General features: G+C 41.0%; 1 protein-coding gene across 8 annotated transcripts in view; it reads left to right on the top strand.

Moving 5' to 3' along the window:
• The first annotated feature begins 999 nt into the window (after window positions 1-999).
• Window positions 1,000-23,374, top strand: part of XDH (xanthine dehydrogenase) — an 86,425-nt gene continuing 64,050 nt past the window's right edge. For 2 of the 8 annotated variants that reach the window (XM_073022901.1, XM_073022900.1), the window contains exons 1-3: window positions 1,000-1,333; window positions 19,963-20,020; window positions 22,764-22,860. In XM_073022901.1, coding sequence (XP_072879002.1) covers window positions 1,235-1,333; window positions 19,963-20,020; window positions 22,764-22,860 — 254 coding nt within the window. In that variant the 5' untranslated portion in view covers window positions 1,000-1,234. Of the gene's footprint in view, window positions 1,375-9,359; window positions 11,854-19,962; window positions 20,021-22,763; window positions 22,861-23,374 lie in introns of those variants that run through there. The other 6 variants (XM_073022903.1, XM_073022902.1, XM_007971032.3 and 3 more) reach the window with 6 other exon arrangements.

Below are 23,374 nucleotides of genomic sequence, written 5' to 3'. Positions count from 1 at the left end.
AATGTATACGTGTTTAAAAACATCATATTATACATGATAAATGTGTACAATTTTAATTTGTTAATTAAAGAAATAAAATCAAGTCACAGAGAAATAAAATGATGGCAAATATTTTGCTAAATAATAAGCAATTATACTAATTCAAGTTTTTGTCTAATGTCAGTATTTGGGGTTTCAACTAGTTATTACAAAGCTGAAAATTCTGCATGACAATACAAACCCTTTTGAAAATTTATTTCACTTTTATCTTTCAATGCTTCGTAGTAATAGAGAGGAATTTCACCTGTAGATAAGAGAGGGGTTGAAGATTTACTGAGTGGGGAGAAGCACACCAACATTAGTTTCTCCTGTGGACAACAGATTTAATCTATGTTTTATTTCATTCTGCTAAGAGTTAATCCTTACAGGCTGGGCGTGGTGGCTTATGCCTGCAATTCCAGCACTTTGGGAGGCCAAAGCAGGAGGATCACGAGGTCAGGAGATCAAGACCATCCTGACTAACACGGTGAAACCTGGTCTCTACTGAAAACACAAAATAATTAGCCGGGTGTCTCAATTAAAAAAAAAAAAAAAGAGTTGGTCCTTACAAAGCAAGTATGGTCACCTCCATTTTGTAAATGAGAATATCGATGCCAAGAGAGAGATTTTTGCCAAAGGTCACACAGAAGTGGTGGAGCTAACATTCAAACCAGCCTATGGAACTCCAAAGTCTGAGCTCTTTCCTCAGCCCATCCCTTTAGCTTTTCCTGGAACATTGGCTGGGGAATGCCCAGGAGGAAGGGGAGTGCTTATTAAACTGGGTAGATTAGTGCATAGAGGAAAAGCCTCTCAATCAAAGAGTTGTGAGGTTTTGGAAGAATTGACTAATTACAAAACATGATCTAGGCTCAGTCCCTTTCTCCCCAGCTCCTTCCTTCTTTCTTTCAGGGCAGAATTTCTCCAGCTTGGCTCTATTGACATTCATTGTTGTTCATTTTATTGGGGTGGTGCAGGGGCCTTTGAAAACAGTATGCTGAGAATAGATAGGGCTCAAGGACAGTATCTCCAACTGAACTTTTAATGAACTCCCGTAGGTGCCAAGAAGGCGGGTAGATAAGAAAGAATATAGAAACAAGGTACTGAGTAGAAGGTTACATGTGGGAAAAGAAAGTTTGTTTTGCATTGCATTCTTTCTGCTGACCTGAAGTTTATGGAATATAAATAAAGTGAGGCGGAGGCTCTGAGTGCGGCCGCCATGTTCTCTGTGTGTCTTTGTCTTTGTGTGTGTTCTTTCATTCTCCACCACCCCCGGTGCGGCCCCCAACAAGTGGCACAGCGAGCAGGGTCAGCACGGGTGAGTAGGGGAGAACAAGAAGGGGAACCCCCTAGGAGCAGGTAAGGCTCAGATATTGTTAAAGGGAACCTTCTTAAGCTTTCATTATGGGAATTCCATCTCTCTGGCCTCAGAATATTTATGGCTGTTTCAAGGACTGTTGCTGTCTATGGGAGTAGAAGTGAAAGAAAAAAGACTTTGAAGCGATTGTTTGCCCATGTTGAATAACATTGTTACTGGTTTCAGTATCAGACTAAAGTGCAGCTGAATCGGAAAAAATGGTTACAGGTAGTAAAAGCTTTGCTTAGAGCTCTCCAGTTAGGGGATATTATGCCTCTAAAATTGTGGACCTTGTGTAACTCTATCACTCAGACATTAGAGTTACTTGAGACTGATTCGGAGTGTGGTAATGTAGCCACAGGAGGAAAGGTATCTGAGGATTTGGAAAAATAAAATAAAATAAAATAAATCTGAAATGGAGCCCATTTGTGCCAGGGTAGCAAAAGGGGGAGAAGAGAAAAAGCCAGCTCTTCCTTCTTCTAAGGGAAATTCTGACATGCAGTGTATTATGGAAATGCTTCAACAAATATTACAGATACATTCTTCTAATTCACCTTTGTGAGCTTTCCCTGTTTCTTTTCCTTCTGCCCTGTTAAAAGAGAATTTTCCAGTGCCTCCAACCCCCGGGCTTCCTCATCTTTACCTTTGGCAAAATTTTCTCAGTGCCCCCAACAGGCTGAGACGGCTGAGGGGGCTGAGGGGCTGAGGCGCTGAGGGGCGGGCAGCCTGGCGGGTCCCTGCCGCAGGGTCGACCGCACGTCACGTGGCCGAATCCCCCGGGCTGCTTTCTCTCCAGCTGCTCAGCCACTTGTTTTCTTACCGTGAACCTCGGGCTCCTGCTCGGCGTCCTTTCTTGCTCTGTCTCTGTTTTTGCTGCATTCTATCGGCAAGTCTTTAATTTAGGATATTTCACTGATATAACTGAGGATGAACTGTGTTTTGCAGCATTTTATTTTATTACGCGCTTTCTCCTAGATTTTGGTATCCTTTTTATGCTGACTTGATTAAACATTTTGGAAACTTTCCTGGAACTGATAAAATAGCTTTGATATGATCTTTTTCTTGAGGTCATAAAATAATTTACTTTGAAATGTCTCAGCCTAACAACTTTTGGGCTTTTGTTGTTTTGTGCAGAGGTGGGAAGGCTCCTTTGCATTTTTGGTATAACTTCTGTGTTAATGATTTTGTTGTTTGCTTCGCACAAAATCACTTAGTGATCCGTGTTTTCCAGCTTAGAGTTAACATGTATCATTTTGTGAATTAAAAAAAAAATGTTCTCTGTGAAAAAAAAAAAAAAAATTTTAAGGAGCTGGATCTGTTTCCAATTATTTGTGCTTCTTTTGCTCCTAATGCTTAGTTTTCAAATGGTGGCAATAATGTCCAATTTAATGCCTTACAAATTAAATTTTTAAAAAGAAATGAAAGCTGCCATTTCTAACTATGAACCCCTATCCTTGGTCTTCTTGATATTTTTTCATCAGAAAATTTGATAATTTCTATATACTGGAAGACTTTGGGGAAGGCTTTTCTTGATCGTTCTCAGTGGTTACAATTGCACAGCTGGTAAATGAACAAGGCGCATGTACAGGCTAGAAAAAATGTTATGTGTGATCCCCCAGGAGCCACTGAGGAACAACTCACAGGCACGGGCCAATATGCAACTCTTAGTGCTCAGGCTGGTCTAGAAGATGTTGCCCTTACTTAAATCAAGACTTTGTTTTTAAGGGCCTAAAATAAGGTAGAGATAACAGGAAAATCTTCCCTTTCCTCTGTGAAGATTTTACAGGGCACAAATGAACAATATTCAGATTTCGTAGCCCGTCTTCAGGATGCTGTCTTGAAAATTGTGGGTGCTGACCTTGCTTCAAAAATTTTGTTACAAACGTTGTCTTTTAAAAATGCTTATGCTGACTGTCAAAAATTGTTAAAATCATTAAAGGCCAATGGGGCCAATTTAGATAAATATATTAAAACTTGTGTTAGTGTTGGAGGGGCTATTTATAATGCTCAATTATTTGCTGGAGCTTTGTCTAAAGCCTTAAAAGGAAATAACAAACAAGGTGTTTGCTTTCAGTGTGGTAAACCTAGACATTTCAAAAAAGAATGTCATAAAAATTGAACACTTTTATCCCTCAAGGCAGAAAGCTGCCTTCAGAGGTGTACAAATGTTGTGGTAAAGGTCGACATTGGACAAATAAATGTCATTTCAAAACTGATAAAAGTGGAAATTTACTGTCTCCTCTCCTGGGAAATGGGAGCTGGGGCCCACAGGCTTGGGGCCCCAACAATTTATGTCACCAGGTCTGAAAGTGTAGTTGGTTTATCAGTCTTTACAAATGAGAAATATAAGAAAGGAAAAGAATGCACAAACTAACTAGGTTTCTTGTAATAAATCACTAAACTAGTCCAAGGACCAAAAAATACAAGATCAGCATGACTCTGAAGGATGTGAGATTATGGTTTTGCACTTGTTACATTAAAGAGCTAAAATTAATAGACGTAATATTAACAATAACAACAGTAATAATAGCCATAGTATACTGAGTACTTACTATGTGTCTACTACTGTGAAAAAATCTTCACTTGCATTTAGTTCTTCCAACATCCCTTTAAGACTGACAAATTTTATAATTATTACCATTTTGTAGACAGGAAAACAGAGTTAAGACAGTTTTATAAATGTATCCAAGGTCATATAGCTATTATATTTTGAAAATATGACTTTCTGTCCCCAGAGCTTACATGCTTAACCCTTTCCTCTAGACTGCTCTATAAAGTACAAAAATGGTAGTCACCCTCCTTGGAATAATCGGAGGAAAGAAAAATCAATAACTAAGTAAAAGTTGTATCTCAGCACCAGATCCAATCCCAATTTCAAGTATCCATTTAGCCTTGGATAGCATCATTGTGTTTTGAAAACCAAAATCCGTTGAGTATTTTGTGGTCCACCATCTTTTACAAAGCAGATACTCTATTGAATAGTAAACTACGAACTGAATTTCTGTACCTGTAATCACCTTATTTGTTTACAAATATTTGTTATTGACTAAATCTGCATACAATACCCAGTGAGCAATGGCCTACAACATCAAGGAATAAATTCAAGTCCTCCTTAAGGATCCCACACCTTACCCCAGTTTCTCAACTTTATGTGGCAACTAAGCAGAGCGCCGCTGCTGACTTAGTTATTACTCAGCCTTATACTTTGTCTCCTAATAGAGGAGTATATAAATTAGCTATTAGAGAGTGTGGCCCTTTGCCAAAAGGACATAATGTTACTAATAAAAGTCTTATTATGGTTTAAGTCTCACAATTTATATGCCTAGAGGCAGGGGAATGTATTCTCAATAGGGAGGGTTTGGTAGCACAGAAAAAACTGTTTTTTGGGAAACTTTAGTTTCTAATCAAAAGCCCTTATGTTCTTTGCACGTTAATGAAATAGTTTTTAAAGGGTTAATTGATACGGTGGTAAATATGTCTATTATTTGTTTAAATTAGAGGCCTATACAATAGGAAAAAAGACAAGTTGCAGTTATACTCACTGGCTTGGGTGCTGCTTCTGTGGTTTATCAAGACGTAGAACCTTTAACCTGTGTCGGTCCTAAAGGTTAACAAGGTCAAGTGTTTTTTTTTATTTTTATATTGTTCCTATCAATATTAATTTTTGGGAACAAGATCTTTCACAACAATTTGCTGCTTTTTAAAACATTCCTCATATTTCCTCAGCTGCCAAAAATACGATGTTCAAAATGGGCTACAATCCTTTAAACTCATAGCCACCACTCCTATTTATGTGAAACAGTGACCATTATTTAAAGAAATACTTAGGACTCTAAAAGAGTAAGTCAAAAAACAAATGGCCGAGAGGAATATAAAGCCACGTATTTCTGCATGGAATTCCCGTCTTTGTCTTGTCTTAAAACTATAAATGTTTACATTAAACCTAGGGAAAGTTTACAGCCTGGTCTTCCTAATCCTGCCCTTATCCCACAAAGTTAAAAATTAATGGTCATAGATCTCAAAAATTGTTTTTTCTTTATTCAGTTACAACATCTTTTTTCTATTCTAGAAGGAGACAGTCACTTGGACAGCTCACGTCATTTAACTCCTTTGGCTTTACAAGAACTCCAGCTTGTGGAAGAGCAACTTCAAAAGGCTCATTTACATTATATCCTTCCCGATGTTCCCCTTTCCCTTTGTTTATTTCATACTTTACATTCTCCTACAGGAATGATTCATCAGACCAATCAGCCGCTAAAATGGATCTTTTTGTCCAATAAAACATCTAAACACTTGGCTACTTATATCGATCGTTTAGCTGAACTGATCATCAAAGGACGGCATCACTGTCGACAACTTTGGGGAGGAGATCCTTCCTTAATTATCTCTCAATTCACTCATAGTCAGATCATTTATCTTCTTGCAACTTCTGATTCTTGGCAAGAAGCTTCATCAATCTTGAGTTACAGTTTATCCTTATCCCTCGGTGCAATAGGGAGAATTGTTTACTATTCTCATGGTCTTACTTAATTTCCCTACTACTGGTTGAAATATTGTTAGTGATTCTCAATATGCCGTTTATGTTACTTCTTATATTTCTCAGGCCACTTTACCTCTTTGTGCTACTTCTTCTCTTCAAAAACTCTTTTCCTTGTTATTTTCTACTTTGAGCCAACGTCGAGCTCCTTTATTCATCACTCATCTTCTTTCTCATTCTCAATTGCCTGGACCATTAGTTCATGGAAATACTCAGATTGATTCACTTCTAATTGGCCACTTGCAGGCTGCAGAACAAGAACATGTTCTACATCACACTAATAGTTCTGGCCTTCAACGACGGTTTCATTTAACTCATAAATAAGCTTGTTCTCTTATTCGAGCTTGTCCTTTCTGTGCTCCTTTGAGCATTCCATCCTTCCATCCTGGAGTTAACCTGAGAGGTACTCAAGTTAATCAAATTTGACAAATGGATGTTATACATATTCCTTCTTTTGGACGATTAAAGTATGTTCATCATACCATTAATACTTTTTCTCATTTTCAATGGGCCACTCCGTTGCCATCTGAGAAAGCTGATTCTGTTATTACACATCTCTTAGCTTGTTTTGCCATTATGGGCATTCCTTTTATACTTAAAACTGATAATGCCCCTGCCTATGTCTCTCATAAATTACAAGTTTTCTTACAGCAATACAATATTCGACATATCACCGGGATCCCAGGCAACAGTCAAGGTCAAGCCATCATCGAGCGCACAAATTTAACTTTAAAAACTCAACTATTAAAACAAAAAGGGGGAAATGAGCCCCCCCAAAAAACCACATTTTTTTGAAGGTTAACCTTTCTACCTTAATTTTTTTGATTTTGAAGGTTCTTTTTACTTTAATTATTTTTTGAATCAATGGAGACAGTTGCAAGACTCCGCTGTCGTAACTCATCTTTCCTCACCTCTCTCGGTGATAGTCCCCACTGACAATTTAAAGATTTGGTATCCTAATGAAGAAGGTAAGTATGTTCAAGGGCAAGTTCTAAAACAGGAATGGGGCTATGCTCTTGTCCTTACAGGGAGCGGACCTGAGTGGTTTCCTACAAGATGATTGAAACCCTGTTGAAAAGAAAACTGGATTCAGCATGCATTTCTTCCTTTGTTGGATGTGCCTCGGCGGGGGACTTATTTCCCTTAGTGAGGCTTTGTATGAATATTGCACTTATATTCCCTTTCCACCCTTGTATCAGGGAGTCGCCTGGGGAGAGGCGGAAATTAAGGTTTTCACCAATGACACTACTTGAATGCCGTCCCCCTATATAGACAAGGACAATATAGAACGGGAAATGGAAATTATAAACAACACATACCAATTTGGAGTGGAAGAACTTCCAATATGCATGGGAAATAATTCTCATTGTCTCCGAAAATCGTATGAAGCCTGGGTTGTTCGCTATAATCATAGTTATGTGGCTGCTAATACTGTTATTATAATCATACTGTATATAGTAATGAAACTATTCCTAGTTCTTTACCTTTTTGTCCTATTCCAGAGGTTTCTCCTAATATTGAGGTGCTGGAGTGGCAACTATGTCGGGGAAATAAAACCCGGATTTTATTAGAATACAATGGGATGCAAATAACTGATTGAAGTGTGCACAGTGATTTTCAAATAAAATTTAGTCACATACCTTTGAAATGGCACCGGGTAAATAAAAGTATTGCTGCTAACAATAATGAAACCTTGGTATGGTGTGAAGGAGGCCTAAGTACAGAGTCATCTTTGGAAGTTGTTAGCTGCAGGCGATGCCATTAGCACTTTTGTGGTGAATATGTCTCTTAATCTTTCTAACCCAACTAATTCCTTTCATATTCAGTTATATCGGAATACCTCTCGATATATTATTGCTTGTGTCCGTAAGCCCTACCTATTATTAGCAGGGAATTTGATATGGGATAATAATACGGGAATTGTTAATTGTACAAATACGTGTACATTTTTGTCTTGCCTCAATCATTCTTGGTGGCACAACTTTGCTGGGGATATTTATATCCTCAGGGCTCGTAAGGAAATTTGGCTACCTGTTAATCTTACGCGACCGTGGGGGGCATCACCTCTTGAAACTTATATTTGGACTTCTCTTCAGCGAACCCTCCGTGCCCTTGGACTTATAATTGCCTCGGTGATGAGTCTTGTTGCCATTGCCTCCACTGCGGCTGTAGCAGGGCTCGCTCTTCATCAAAGCATACAAAATGCTGAATTTGTGCAGCAATGGCATGAACAATCTCACTGGTTATGGCTTCAACAACGAAACTTTGATTCTCAACTTGCTGAAAGATTGGACAACATGGAGCAAGCGTTGACATGGCTTGGAGATCAGCTCACTGTACTCAGTACTCGGGTAACATTACAATGTGATTGGAATTCCACTCAATTTTGTGTAATGCCTGTGCCTTTTAACATCTCTCAAAATTGGACTGTAATCCGAAAATTATTAATTGACCATAAAAATATTAGTTTGGACATTCAAGAGCTCACTCAGAACATTTCCAAAGCATTTCGACAACAATTACATGTGCTGTCTGGAACTGTAACCTTGCAGGAGCTGGGGCAGCGCCTTGCTGCCTTTAACCCATGGACTCAGATAAAAACATGGATTTCTACAATCTCTGGAAGTATATTGCTTTGGGCACTTGGTTTGTGTCTACTTCTTTTGGTGATTCAATGCTCCCTCCGTCGCCACCAAAAACAAAAGAAAACACAGGAACAAATATGGGCTACCTTTTTAGGATTGAGGCAAAACAAAATTAAAAGGGGGGAAATGCAGGGGCCTTTGAAAACAGTATGCTGAGAATAGATAAGGCTCAAGGACAGTATCTCCAACTGAACTTTTAATGAACTCCCGTAGGCGCCAAGAAGGCGGGTAGATAAGAAAGAATATAGAAACAAGGTACTGAGTAGAAGGTTACATGTGGGAAAAGAAAGTTTGTTTTGCATTGCATTCTTTCTGCTGACCTGAAGTTTATGGAATATAAATAAAGTGAGGCGGAGGCTCTGAGTGCGGCCGCCATGTTCTCTGTGTGTCTTTGTCTTTGTGTGTGTTCTTTCATTCTCCACCACCCCCGGTGCGGCCCCCAACAGGGTGGGACTGTCTTGTGGTTTGTAGGGTGTTTCGTGGCATTACTGGCCTCCATCCATTAAATGCCAGTAGCATCCCTCCCCAGTTGTGACAATAAAATATATCCCTAGACATTGCCAAATGGCATCTGGGGTAGGGAATCTCCCAGATTTAACAACCGGTTTTGGTTGTGTCTTTGTTTTTGAGATGGAGCCTCACTCTGTCACCCAGGCTGGAGTGCAGTGGCACGATCTTGGCTCACTGCAACCTCTGCCTCCCAGGTTCAAGTGATTCTCCTGCCTCAGTCTCCAGAGTAGCTGGGACTACAGGTGGGCCACTGCTCCCGGATGATATTTGTATTTTTAGTAGAGATAGGGTTTCACCATGTTGGCCAGGCTGGTCACGAACTCCTGACCTCAGGTGATCCACCTGCCTTGGCCTCCCAAAGTGCTGGGATTATAGGTGTGAGCCACTGTGCCTAGCCAACAACCAGTTTTATAGTGACCAACCATCCCAGTTTGCCCTGGATTAAAGATTTACTAGGATCTCTGAGGCATATTTCAGGGATTCAAGGCTGCAACTAGGATAGTCCAGGGCAAACTGGGATATTTGGTCAACCAACAAGTAAAGTTTCATCTCCTGGTTAAATTAAGGCTGTGCTGGGAGGGGGCATTGTGTTGATTGTGTGCTTGTCCTGGCAGTCTTTAGTTTCTCTAAGCTGTTGCTATATCAAGTACCTCTGCCTAATACTCCTTTCTTCCCCTTCCGGTAGCCTGCTAGGGTTGTAGGGGAGGCGTCCTACCTAAGGAAGGCTGGCTGAGCCACTATATGGGTCATTACAGGACAGAAGAAGACCAGAGTGAATGCTGGCCTCTGTGTGTATGTGTGTGTGTGTGCGCGTGTGTGTGTGTGTTTGTGAGAGAGAGAGAGAGAGTGTGTGTCTGTGTGTGTGTTTGTGTGAGAGAGTGTGTGTGTGTGTGTGAGAGTGTGTGTGTGAGAGAGAGTGTGTGTGTCTGTGTGTGTGTGTGAGAAAGAGTGTGTGTGTGTGTGAGAGAGAGAGTGTGTGTGTGTGAGAGAGAGAGAGAGAGAGGGTGTGAGAGAGAGTGTGTGAGAGAGAGATTGTGTGTGCGTGAGAGTGTGTGTGTGAGAGTGAGAGAGAGAGAATGTGTGTGTGTGAGAGAGAGAGAGTGTGTGTGTGTGTTTGTGAGAGAGAGAGAGAGTGTGTCTGTGTGTGTGTGAGAGAGAGTGTGTGTGTGAGAGAGAGAAAGAGTGTGTGTGTGAGAGAGTGTGTGTGTGTGAGAGAGAGAGAGGGTGTGAGAGTGTGTGAGAGAGAGATTGTGTGTGAGAGAGAGTGTGTGTGTGAGAGAGAGTGTGTGTGTGTGAGAGAGAGATTGTGTGTGTGAGAGAGTGTGTGTGAGAGAGTGAGAGAGAGAGAGTGTGTGTGTGAGAGAGACTGTGTGTGTGTGTGTGTGTGTGTGTTGAACAGGAGAACTGGTAGGGGCAGTTGGGAGGGTGCTGGACTGCAGAGAGCCCATTAGTGCTGCTCCAGTGGATGTGCACATCTGTGTTTACACTGACAGTTAATGGATATCGGATGGGGAAAGGTTTTTTTCAGCTATGTGTTACTGCAGCCTATGACTATGTGGTAGGAGCATTTTAATATCTTTGGTGTTTTGAAATACTTTTATGAGTTACTCTGACAACTTGTCAAGGATGAGAAAAACAAATAAAAGACAAATCTCAAAAATAGTTTGCTATTAGGATTTTATTTGTTGAGATGTTGAAGATGTCTTTTCAACAGTGATAAATGTTTTGGTTCTTTGTAAATTTACAAGGCACTTCCAAAATGTCATTTGTCCCTCATTCTTCTGTTCTTGATGTCCTTCTATGATCCTGTACAGGATGAAAACAATCTGCGTTCTGAAGTAACATGCTGAGGTCAAATGCCAGGATTTGAGTCGGGTTCATGGGGCTCCATTTCCTGTGACCTCTCTATTCCACCAGGCTGCGAAAGAATGACTCTTGCATTCATGCACTCATTCTGTGTTTCTGTAAACCTGAATGGTAAAATGATGGAGGGCGTGAATCAGTTCTATTAGCAGTGACTCTGACAATGGTCCTTCCCCTCTTCTGTCTTCCCCTTCTCTGTCTTGCAGCAAGTGGGAGGACAAAGCAGGTTTCATGGGAGCAGTGCCCAAGACCCACAGTCACCTAGTGCCAAGGCAACAACCCTACTGATATCTGGATGTATTTTCCTGTGCTCTTTGACACAGGTGTGGAGATTGTAATTTGCTGTGCATGATTGTTTGCGCTTTCCTTGATTATGTAAACCAGTGGCTTTTGCCAAGAACTCTTCGTGCCCTGAAGCTCTGAGCTGGTTCCCTCCTATTGGTGGACCTTATTTCATTTTATTGGGAGGCATAATTTTCAGGTTACAGAGCAGTGATAACTACCTGCCAGTGTCTCTTAGGAGTGAGGTACCTGTAGTTGAGGGACCCCAACCTGTGGCAATGACAGCGGACGAGTTGGTTTTCTTTGTGAACGGCAGAAAGGTAAGTAGGAGCTGACCTCTGGTTTGTTGTCCCTGCTCCCTGGGAGGGGACATCTGTCCTCTGGAAGAGCCATATCTTGTTCTCTGTCTTTCCTGTTCCCTCTTAATTGTTATCCTGTCTTTCTCTCTCTCCCTTTAAAGGTGTTGCTGCATTTTGGTAACGCTGGGGAAGAAGACCTTCTCAGGGCTAGAGCACAGACAAGATACTCAGAAGGCAAAGGAATGAGGGAGAGAGAGGCAAGCAGAGAGGCGTCTGTGAACTAGCTGCCAACTCTCTGCAGTAGTGGAGATTGGCACAGAATGAGAAAGGGGAGTTGAGTTCTAGGTGAGATTTGAGGTCATCACTACACTTCTATTTCTGGGTTTAATCAAATATATCCTAAAATTTATGTTGCTCTCTTCATAGAGAGAAGGAACAGGAATGTGTTTTCTTGCTTTTATCAGGATATAAGATGTACGCAGCCTTTGAATCTAATATATTACATATATAGGTTTAACAGCCAGTCCTGATTCACTGTGTGGTGACATATACTGACACCTTGTGGCAAACCACAATTTTTTTTTTCATAAAGGGCATCTCCCGCATTCTCCGCACTCCCCACCCCCACACACTTAGTTCTACATGTAAGTTGCAAATCTCTCACCTACTTGAATTTACCTTATTGGTGCACAGGGACTTAGGGAAGGTGACATGGGTAGCAGCCCTTGGACAAGAGTGAGAATCTTTGCAAATTTTAATGTGGTGCAGGGAGACAGGGGGCAAGCATATTACATGGTCTCCAGCCTCCATTTGCCCCCCTACAACACTGCTGAGATGCTCACACCTGTTCAACTCGCCACTTGGGAATGAAAAGGATAGTAAAAGATTCCCATAGTTACACATTGTAACTAACTGTGTGGACCGTGCGTGATGAATGTGCCCAATGTGTCCCCCAAATAAGGGCAATTTTATTTGTCTTGCTATATTGGCACTTTTGCATTGAGTTGAGAAACTTTTGATGTAATTTTGAGTGACTTTTGATGTAATATTCAAGAATAATAATGTGCTTCACAGGACTCCTAGGTCTTAAATTTCCAGGATGTGTGTGGGTGACCGTAAAAGATATTTCATGAGCTGTTTCAGCACCGGTGCTCCAAAGATTGATGGATTCCCTTTGAGTGGTGCCTTTGGGAGGTGCTGGGGAATGGGGACAGCCATGTTCTTCTGGGTTCAGAGTTTCCTCTCTGAGCTGCATCCTTTGCAGGGATGGCGCCTGGCACCAACCCAAGAAATAGGGCAAAGCTTTCAAGTTGATAGTAGTAAGATTTTGCATCCAACATTTCAAACAACTTCTTTCATTCAGCAATTACAGTGTAGAAATTTAGGAAACCATTGTGCAACTGGCTTTCTAGGAGACCTACTTACACAAAGACATCTCTGGAATTTTTATTAGTAATTTTTACATTGGGTAAACAGCTAGATTCAATGAATTCCAAGGTTATGTCTTACTCTTAGGTTTTATTGTTTATTAAACCAAACCATTGGTTAACGTGTGAAAGTGTACGTTTCTGCTCTTCTTCAGGGATGGCTTGCTGTTATGCACTAAATCTAGAAAGAAGCATTTCAAGGTAAATCTGGTTTGGGGAAAATTATTTTCCCTTGCATTTTACTTTCACTTTAGGAAAGTAATTTTAAATTTTTAAATGGTACCATCACATCAAACCCTATTATTTCTAGAAGCTTCTACTACTGCCAGTTTCTGTGATGAATATCCATGTTTGTAATTTATAATGGTGCAGCATGTTCAGAAACTTCAAGAAAGGCAGAAGGGCAATGCAGAAAGTAATTACGTGAAAGTAGTGCTGTAAAAACAAGGCCAAGCAAGGGAATTCCTGGGCAAACAATGACAGCTGTGAGAAAGTTGTCCTCATTTTTATTCGGAAGATATTCTAGACCTTTTGTTACAGGAATTGTGCAAAGTAGTTACCAAAGAAGCTCTAAGAACTTAGTGACTCATTCTTAAATGTGAGCCTTCTCTTCTCCTTGTTTTGTACCACTGTCCAGGACTCTGTTTTCACTAAATGGGGTCCTGCAGAAGGTGTTAGATGCAAAAAGTCAAATACCTCTAGGGCCTTCTGTGGTGGTGATGAGCCTTGATGACTATTGTTTTCACATCTTCTTTTGTTCTAGAGTCAGAGTCAAAGGGAAGGAACTGTCCAGTTTTTTTTTTTTTTTTTTTTTTTAATTTTTATGGTAATGACAACCTTTTTGCAAGGCAGCATTCTAGCTTTTCTGAGTAGTCACTCTGTCTAGGGGAGACTGTGGCACCTGGAAGAATCTGGGAGGATTTGGCAGGTAGGGTGCAGCCAAAGGTGTCCACGAGTGATCCCCACAACAAGTGAGTGTTGGCTACAGAGATCCTCACGGTGACTTTCACTCACTCACTCACTCACTCACTCACTCATCATTCACTTGCTCACTCCCCATATAGTCAACATTTATCAAGCTCCTTCTGAGGCCTCAGACAGTGGGCTATGCACTGGAGGAATAAGATCTCTAAGATCAGGCATTTGCCATTTTGGAGCCTATAGACTAGTTGGAGAGATGGATTATAATTAGACAAACTAATACATTCTGAAATGTATTTCACAGAAAACTAACAGCATGAGATGCTCTTCTTGGATATTCTTAAACCACTTATCACAGTGCATGGCATACAATGTCAAACTAGTGTGGATGGAATAAGTGGATGAATTTTTAAAATTTTGAGAAATCCTGTACTAAATAAATTACTCTTCTAACTTTGTATTTTACAATTATTTTATGTTTAAAGAAAAATTGCAAGAACACAAGGAGGTATTAAATATCCTTTATGTACTTTACCAACTATTAATGTTTTGCCACATTTGCTTCAACATTCTCTCTTTCTTGCTCTGGACACACACACAGATACACAAGTATATATTATAAGTACATAAATTATATATAAATGTACATAATTAATATAAATGAATATATAGTGTAAGATAGATTTCTGAACCATTTGACAGTAAGTTTCAGACATCGTATTCCTTTACCTCTTATCCTATGAATAAATATATTCTTTTCTTTTCTTTTCTTTTCTTTTCTTTTCTTTTCTTTTTGGAGATGGGGTTTCGCTCTGTCACCAGGCTGGAGTGCAGTGGCATGATCTCGGTTCACTGCAACCTCTGCCTCCTGGGTTCAAGCAATTCACTGCCTCAGCCTACAGAGTAGCTGGGATTATAGGCACCCACCACCACACCCAGTTAATTTTTTGTATTTTTAGTAGAGACGGGGTTTCACCATCTTGGCCAGGCTGATCTTGAACTCCTGACCTCGTGATCCACCCACCTCAGCCACCCAAAGTGCTGGGATTACAGGCGTGAGCCACTGCACCCAGCCAGAATAAATATATTCTTACAAAACTATAGTCCATTTATAGAAATCAGGAAACTTAGCTTTGGTGTGATACTATAAACTTTATGCAAATGTATTCCAATTTTCCCAATACTGGCATTTATAACTCCCCAACCCCAGCTCAGAAGCCAGGATTATGCCTTGCAGCTGGTTGCCATGTCTTTAGTCTTCTCTAATCTAGAACAGCTCCTCAGCTTTCCTTTGTCTTTCATGACATTGGTGTTTCTGAAAAGAACAGGCCAGTTATTTCTTAGAATGTTCCTCATATTGAATTGTATTATGCTTTCTTATAATTAGATTCAGAGTCTGCATTTGGGGGCAGGAATACCACAGAAGTAATGTGTTTTTCTCACTGCTTTCTATCATTAGGTTTGTTTTTTTAACATCAGTTTTTGGGTCTTCTTTGTGATGCGAACTTTGATGACTTGGCTAAGGTGTTATCCACCAAGTTTCCTCACTGTAAGATAAATTTTGCTTTACCTTTATAATTAATAGAGGCTATGTGAGAAGATACTTTGGAATGATACAAATTCTTGTTCATCAAATTTTCACCCACTAGTTTGAGTGTCCATTGATATTCTTTTTTTAAATAATTTTTATTGTGGTAAAATACGTAAAATTTACCATCTTAATCATCTTTATGTGTACAGTTCAGTGGTATTACATACATTTATAATATTGGGCAACCATTATCACCTTCCACCTCCATAACTTCTTCATTTTTTAAGACAAACTCTATAAATTTATTAAACAATAACTCCATATTCTACCTTTCCTCCAGTCCCTGGAAACCATCATTTTTTCTATCTCTATGAATTTGACTAAAGTACCTCACTTAAGGGGAATCATACACTATGTCTTTTTGTGACTGGCTTATTTCATTTAGCATAATGTTCATCTATGTTGTAGCATATATCAAAAATTCCTTCCTTTCTAAAGCTGAATAATATTCCATTGTATGGATGTACCACATTTTGCTTATCCATTCATCTATTGATGGACACTTTGGTTGCTTTCACATTTTGGCTACTGTGAATAACGTTGCCATGAACTCAGGTGTACGAATATCTGAGACCCTGATTTTAATTACTTTGTGTATAAATCCAGAAGTGGAATTGTTGGATCATATGCTAGTTCTATTTTTACTTCTTTGTGGAACCGTTCCACAGTGACTGTGTCATTTTGTATTCCCACCAACAGTGGACAGGTGTTCCAGTTTCTCCACATCCTTACCAACACTTATTTTCTGTTTGTTTGTTTGTTTGTTTGTTGATTGTAGTCATCCTAATGGGTATAAGGTGAAATCTCCTTATAGTTCTGATCAGTGATGTTCAGCATCTTTTCATTTACTTGTTGCCCATTTGTAGATCTTCTTTGGAGAAATGTCTATTCAAGTCCTTTGCCCATTTCTGAATTGGGTTTTATAGTTGTTGAGTTTCAGGAGTTCTGTATTACACTTGATCTAATAGTCACTGATGACTCCTTGCAACATTTACATAAAAACCAGAAGGAAAGAGAAAGAAGGGGAGATGGAAAGCCCTTTAATTTTTAATTTTTGATTTTAACTTTGTACATAGTAGATCTACATATTTATGGGGTACATGAGATACTTTGATGTAGGCATGCAATGTGTAATAATTACATGATAGAAAATGTGGTATTCATCTCCTCAAGCATTTATCCTTTGTGTTACAAATGACTCAATTATACTTTTTTAGTTATTTTTAAATGTACAATTTAATTATTATTGACTTTGTTTACTCTGTTGTGTTATCCAACACTATATCTTATTCATTCTTTCTATTTTTTGTACCTATTGGCCATCCCTACTTTCCTCCTACTCCCTACTACCCTTCCCAGCCTCTGATACCATCCTTCTACTCTATCTCTATGAGTTCAATTGTTTTGATTTTTAGCTCCCACAAATAAGTGAGAACATGTGAAGTTTGTCTTTCTGTGACTGACTTATTTCACTTAACATAATGACCTCCAGCTCCATCCATCCATGTTGTTGCAAATGACAGGATCTCATTCTTTTTTATGGCTAAATAGCACTCCAGTGTGTATATGACCACATTTTCTTTTCCATTCATCTGTTCACGGACACTTAGGTTGCTTCCAAATGTTGGTTGTTGTGAATAATGTTGCAAAAAACATAGGTGTGTAGATATCTGTTTTATATACTGACTTCCTTTCTTTTGTGTATATACCCAGCAGTGGGATTGCTGGGTCATATGGTAGCTCTATTCTTAATTTTTGGGGGAACCTTCAAACTGTTCTGTATAACCGTAGTGGTTGTACTAATTTCCACTGATGGTTCTTAACTGGATCAGTTATTGTGCTGATTACAAGATGGCCAATCATATTTATTAGATGACATTCTTCTGTCAGGAAGAGCTTTTCCATATCTTCCATTTGTTTGTTTGTTGACTATCAATTTGGACTCATAGATTTTAATGGTATTTAATGTGTTTTAGCCCATTATGGCTGTTATTTCTTTTGATGCTCGAGTTTTACCAGAGCGATCTGCTTAACCCAACATTTCCTTAACTCACTTCCCTACAAAATGTTTTTCCTTGGGGATACCCACTGGTATCCTGTTGAGAGTGTTTAATGGAGTGCACCGTGGTAATCCTGCTGCCACACCTTGAGAGTGGTACAGCCATTCTCTATAGCAATCCACTTGTGGCTAGAGTGGTATGGAAAGTCTTTATGAAGAAATTGTTTGAAGTCTTCTGATAAGGCAAAATGCAGGTGGAAGAGGAATAGCGTAGTCAAAGGCACAGGAGTTAGAAGATATAAAATATATTTTTAGTGCAGTAAGATGACCAGCTTGGCAGGGAAGTAGAAGGGAGAAAGGCTGAAAATGAAGATTGGGAATATATTGAAAAGGGCCTTGAAAGACAACCTAAGGAACTTGGATATTACCTTGAATATGTGGGTGGTCATGAAAGGCATTGAGCAGGGAACTGATGTGATGTGATAAAAGCAGAACTGCAGTACAGGAGAAATGAACAATGTGGTAGTAAGCTAAGAGGCTCTTACTGTCATCTACAAGAAAAGTGATAAAGATTGCTATTTTGCGCATTTATGATTTCTTCTATGATTTGTAACCAGGATATTGAGTAAGCTGGACTCATGTTAATTTCATCTACTTTCCTTTAAACTTTATTCAAAGGACAAATTCTGGAAGTTTCATGAACTTTTTATTACTCGTAGTCAACAAAGAATCCTATGGTTATTTTTAAGTTTCCAAACAGTCTCAATTCAGGATGGTGTGGTGAGGGTAGCAAGAAAGCTCTCCTTTAATTGGTACTGTTGTAAGGTGGCTTCCAGCTTTCTGAGTCTTTTAGGTGTTTGGAGCTGACTCTTTCATTCTTCTTGTGATGGCTTTCAAGGATCTTCAAGGGCCACCACAGAGAATATTTGCATGCATGTGTCATGACACGAGTGATGCACTTTTCTCAGGTTGCTGTTCTCCATCAGCCTCCAGTTTGGGGAAGTCCACTCCACACAGTCTCTCTTTATTGAAGGCTCCATCCTGTATTTTGGGAAATGATTTAAAGACCTCCAAACCAACTCTTTTTATCTCATGAATGGCTTGCACTACATCCATAGCCAACACTTCTGCATCCTTTGCTCTGCCAAGCTCTGGGAGTATGTACCAATCCCAGCACAGCCACATCTCTAACTTAAGTTTAAAGAGGAGTTTAAACTTGTCATTGTCAGTACTGATTTCTTGTTAAGCCTATCTCTTCCCCTATGCTGCAAAGGTGGCATGTTAGATTTCTTTGTAGCACAAAGTAAGCCCCCTCACTAAGTTTGAGGTGGGAGGCAAATACTCCTCCCCTTCTCCTTTAGGAAGGTGTGGGTAGTATAGTTCCGTCTAACAAAAACCTCATAATGAATTCTCTGTCTTTATTATTTCAATAATCCACATCCTTTTAAGCTTTGGTAATGTGTGAGAAGTACTGAAACGGGTTTTCGTAGATTTCCTTTGACAATTCACAGTGGAAACTGACATTGCACTTTCTAGACCACTTTTTCCACCTTATTGAACCTAGTGAGGGATCTTTGGTTTGAGATTTCTCTTCCATTTCTGATATGTGTTAGTGTTGACTAATACCCATCACATGCAATGCTCTGCTCTGAGCACAGGCCAACAGACTGGCTTTCCACAGTCACACGCAGGGTCTGAGAGTGTATATTCAAAGAGGCAAAGTCCAAGATCTGCATGCCATGCTCTCAGAGGCCCCTGGAATTCACAGGTGTGATCTAGCCGTTGAAATGAGATGACAGGTTTGATTTGAAGGGGACTTTGCTTTGGTCGAACCCATGTGGAAGGTGCAATGCCTGCATGTTCTGTGGTGGGTCCCAAGGTGAGCACTGAGGTACAATTTTAGAATTTAAGGATTTGAGCATATACATAGTCTGGCTGTAGTTTATAGGTTCATTCTTAAGGAATTGTGAATAAAAATACCTACGTTTCCATGATCTATTTAGCACATTGTATTAGGCCTTTCATGCTTTGCTATAAAGAAACACCCGAGGCTGGGTCATTTATAAGAAAAGAGATTTGATTGGCTCACAGTTCTGCAGGCTGTACAAGCATGACACTGGCATGTGCTCGGCTTCTGGGGAGGCCTCAGGGAGTTTTTACTCATGGCAGAAAGCAAAGTGGGAGCAGGCACATCACATGGCCAGAGTAAGAGCAAGAGAGAGAGAGAAGGAGGCGATGCCACGCACTTTTAAATATCTCGTGAGAACTAATTCACGACTAAGGGGGTAGCACTAAGCCATTCATGAGAAATCTGCCCCTGTGATCATACTGCTTCCCACTAGGCCCCACTTTCAACACTGGGGATTACAATTAAACATGAGCTTTAGAGGGGCAACGTCCAACTAACACACTTCCCACTAACTCTACAAATTCTTGAGTGAGACACTGAAGGAAGAAATCGCGGAAGGATGACTAAATATACCTATGATATATTTTTCTTTCATTTCTTTTACTAGGTGGTGGAGAAAAATGCAGATCCAGAGACAACCCTTTTGGCCTACCTGAGAAGAAAGTGTATCCTGACTTTGGAGTGGGAGTGATGGAGAAGGGGGGCAATGGTGACTGATTCTCTGGGCCTTACATTGTTTCCTAGTGACTGGTGGGGTGGCCATGAGGTGTGGAGGAAAGAGCGCTGGATTAGGACTTGGGATACCTGCATTTTAGTTGCCCCTGTAATCTGAGATTCTTAGCTACTGAATGAGAGGATTGTTTGTGGTGATCTTTGAGGTGTCTCCCAGCTAAGAGTCTCGTAATGCCAAGGTTTAATCCAGGGCCTGTAGAAAGGCCCTTATTAGCCTTGGTGAGCTTCATGGTCATTCCTCTGTGGGAAGAGGGGGCCTTCCTTAGGTGACATTTGCTTAATACATAAATACAGTTCCTGGGGAATGTTTCCACCTCTGCCTAGGTGGAGGGAAGCAAGGGAAGTTATGTCTATTGGGAAAAGGATGCTTGAGGTAGGAATCCTATACAGGTAGCATTCATTGTAGAAACAGCAAACAGGGAGCCCTGGAGGGCGGGGGAACTCTTTAGAGAGACTGGGGTGCTGCTCCTCACTCAGTGTCAGGGAGCTTCTGGAAGAGCCCCTAAATCTTTAGTTCTGAGTATCAGAAGTATTCTGAGACCCTGGAACTAAAACAATAATAATAATTAGAGTTAACATTTAATGAGCACTTCCTATATACAGGCAGGATTCAAAGTGATTTGTGTAGCTCACCTCAATCTCCACAGGAATCCCATGGAAGCATAACACTCCCTTTCCACAGAGGAGGAACTGAGGCCTTGATATGTGAAGTGACCTGCCTTTTGCTAGTGTGTTCTGGGGAAATAGTGATGGAGACTGCACCAAAGCCTAGAGCTATGTTCCCAACCTCTCACTCACACTGGCAACGCTCCAGGGGGCCTGTCGGCAGGACTGTGCTCATCCTGACCTCTGTCAACAAAACCCTCCTTCTCCCAGGGCGGGTGTCTAGTGGATCTTTCCAGTGACATATATGGGGACAGCAAGGATTATTTCAACCCCCACAGAAGTGAGTCTGGAGCCCATGATTTCACTCTGGTTTGCTCCCCTCCTATCATACAGTACAGTGGTTGGCTTTGGTGTACTTTGTTCTGGAATTTTTACCTTAAGTGGGTGTATCTGGAAGTTCACAGAAGATAAACCTGGGGGTGTTGGGGAGTGAAAGTGTCACTGGATCGGATCAGGTGCTTGCATGGAACTCCATTTACAGCCCATCTACCTGGGAGGTCTGGGAAGAGAAGCTCCTTCTCAGAGATTATTGAGATCAATTTTAGCTTTCTAATAATAAAACTAATTTTAGTTTTTTAATCATTTCCATTGTAGTTCTGAAGGCCCAGAAGCCTCAGAAATTCCTTATCACAGCAATTGGCTGTGTCACATCTTAAATGAAATGCAAAATTGAAAGCTGGCACATAAATAGGATGACCTTGCAGCTTATGACTGTCTGTGCTCAGAGACAATTTACGGGCGTTCCAGACTGGGGAGAAAAGTCCAGCCTTGACTTTTACCCTAGCTTCCAGAGAGGTCTCCAGGCTGGGAGAAGACCTTGCTAGACTTTAGACTGCCACCATTCATCTTCAGGTGCCCCCAGAGTTGTATGACCCGCTGAGAGCTGTGTATACCCTGACTAGGACACAGCAAACCTTCACAGATGTGCTGGGGAGGAAGGATCTTGATGAAGGGAACTCACCCAGTCTGGAGTCAGATGGCTGTGATGCGGCCACAACGGCAGGGCAACATGAGTTCCCGTGTCATCTTGTGTGACCCACGTTACGTCTTGGGTCTCAGTTTGTTGTTTTTCAAATCTATGAGGAAGTTTCTTTCCTACCTGCTAACCAAATCATTCTGAAGGTCAAACAGGTATCTAGGTGTAAGTGCTCTTCCAAAATAAGATGTTATATCATTGTTTTTAAATTTTGTCTTGAAAATGAGAGAAGTGACCAGGCGATAATCCCCTCAGTTCCCTCCATCTTCAGTAGGTGGTGGGCGGCTTAGAGGCCTGCAGGTCTGAGGGAGAAGCCGCAATGTGACTCAGGGAAAGTGACCTCCGCAATAGCTGTTCTCTAGAATAGCTCACTAGTTAGGCACTTCTAAAACTCAAAGTAGCCGATGATCTTTCTGCAAGTATATATAAGAGTGTGGCCCAGTATTGGACGCTGACCTAAAAACAAACCACTCTATTTTAATTTCCATTCACATATCTTGTGGGCCAAATATTCAAAAGCCTCTGGTCTAGCCCTAATTTTGATTCTTGGGGATTTATCAGCCCAAAAGTTCAGAGTGAAAAGCGAGGACTCAGAGGTCCCAGAACAGATCAATGTCTCATTCTGACCCAAGAGGCTTCATGGTGTGCCCAGCTAGGAGTGATGTGAGAACTGCCCCGTATGCTCAGGTGTATGATTTACCTGCTCACACATAGAAGACCTCAACCCAAGAGAAGGCTCTAGGACTGACCGGTCCTAGAACTCATGTCCCAAGAGATTCTACTTGGGTGCTGTCCATGGGGTCCTGATGCCTTTGCTCTTCTGTGCAGTGAAGATGGCCCTGTTCCCTGCCTCCCTGGGGTGCAGTGCAGTCTCTCTGAATAAGGAGGCCAGTGGGCCTGCTGCCTTCCTGGGTTAAGGGGCCTGAGCACATGTGGGAATGAATGGCTCTGCCCACGGCTCTGCCTATGCATTTCCTAGCAACCCAGCAGACTCCTCTCCCTGAGTTCATTCTCCTTAACTCTTGACCACCCAGTGGGGCTGAGTGGAACCAAGCTCGGCTGTGGAGAGGGAGGCTGTGGGGCTTGCACAGTGATGCTCTCCAAGTATGATCGTCTGCAGAACAAGATCGTGTATCCTTTGCCTGCTGGCACCACCCACGTGGGGGCTGTGATGCAGGACCAACTTGTGAGGGAGTGCATGAGTGTATGTGTGTGCATGTGCATGTGTGTGAGCCCCTGTTTTTAAGGAGAATCTGTGCACAGGAAAACTGTAGAATGATCTCTTAGCAAGTATGTTCTAGGCTTATCATATTGACCAGACTCCAAACCGCTGATAAAATGACTTTTCTAAAATCCAGGTTTATATCACATTCCATAAAACCTGTCAATAACTCTTCATTGCCCCCAGGACAAAATCTCTTTGCTTAGTGGGCAAGGCCCTGCACAGTAGGCCCCACATTTCTTCTCCAGTTTTCTTTCTCACCATGGGCCCAGCACTCCATTCAAGCAGAGATAATTATGAAATATCAATGACACAGGCCCACTAATTGCTTGGTCTTTGTTTAAGCTGGGACGTTCTCCTAGGATTTCCCTACCTGGCTAACTCTTACTAGCTCTTTAGAACTGGATGAAAATATCACCACCT

This window comes from Chlorocebus sabaeus, chromosome 14 (genome assembly GCF_047675955.1).
Source record: "Chlorocebus sabaeus isolate Y175 chromosome 14, mChlSab1.0.hap1, whole genome shotgun sequence".
In the NCBI taxonomy this organism is placed as follows: Eukaryota; Metazoa; Chordata; class Mammalia; order Primates; family Cercopithecidae; genus Chlorocebus; species Chlorocebus sabaeus.
This window is presented reverse-complemented; position numbering and strand designations above follow the sequence as displayed.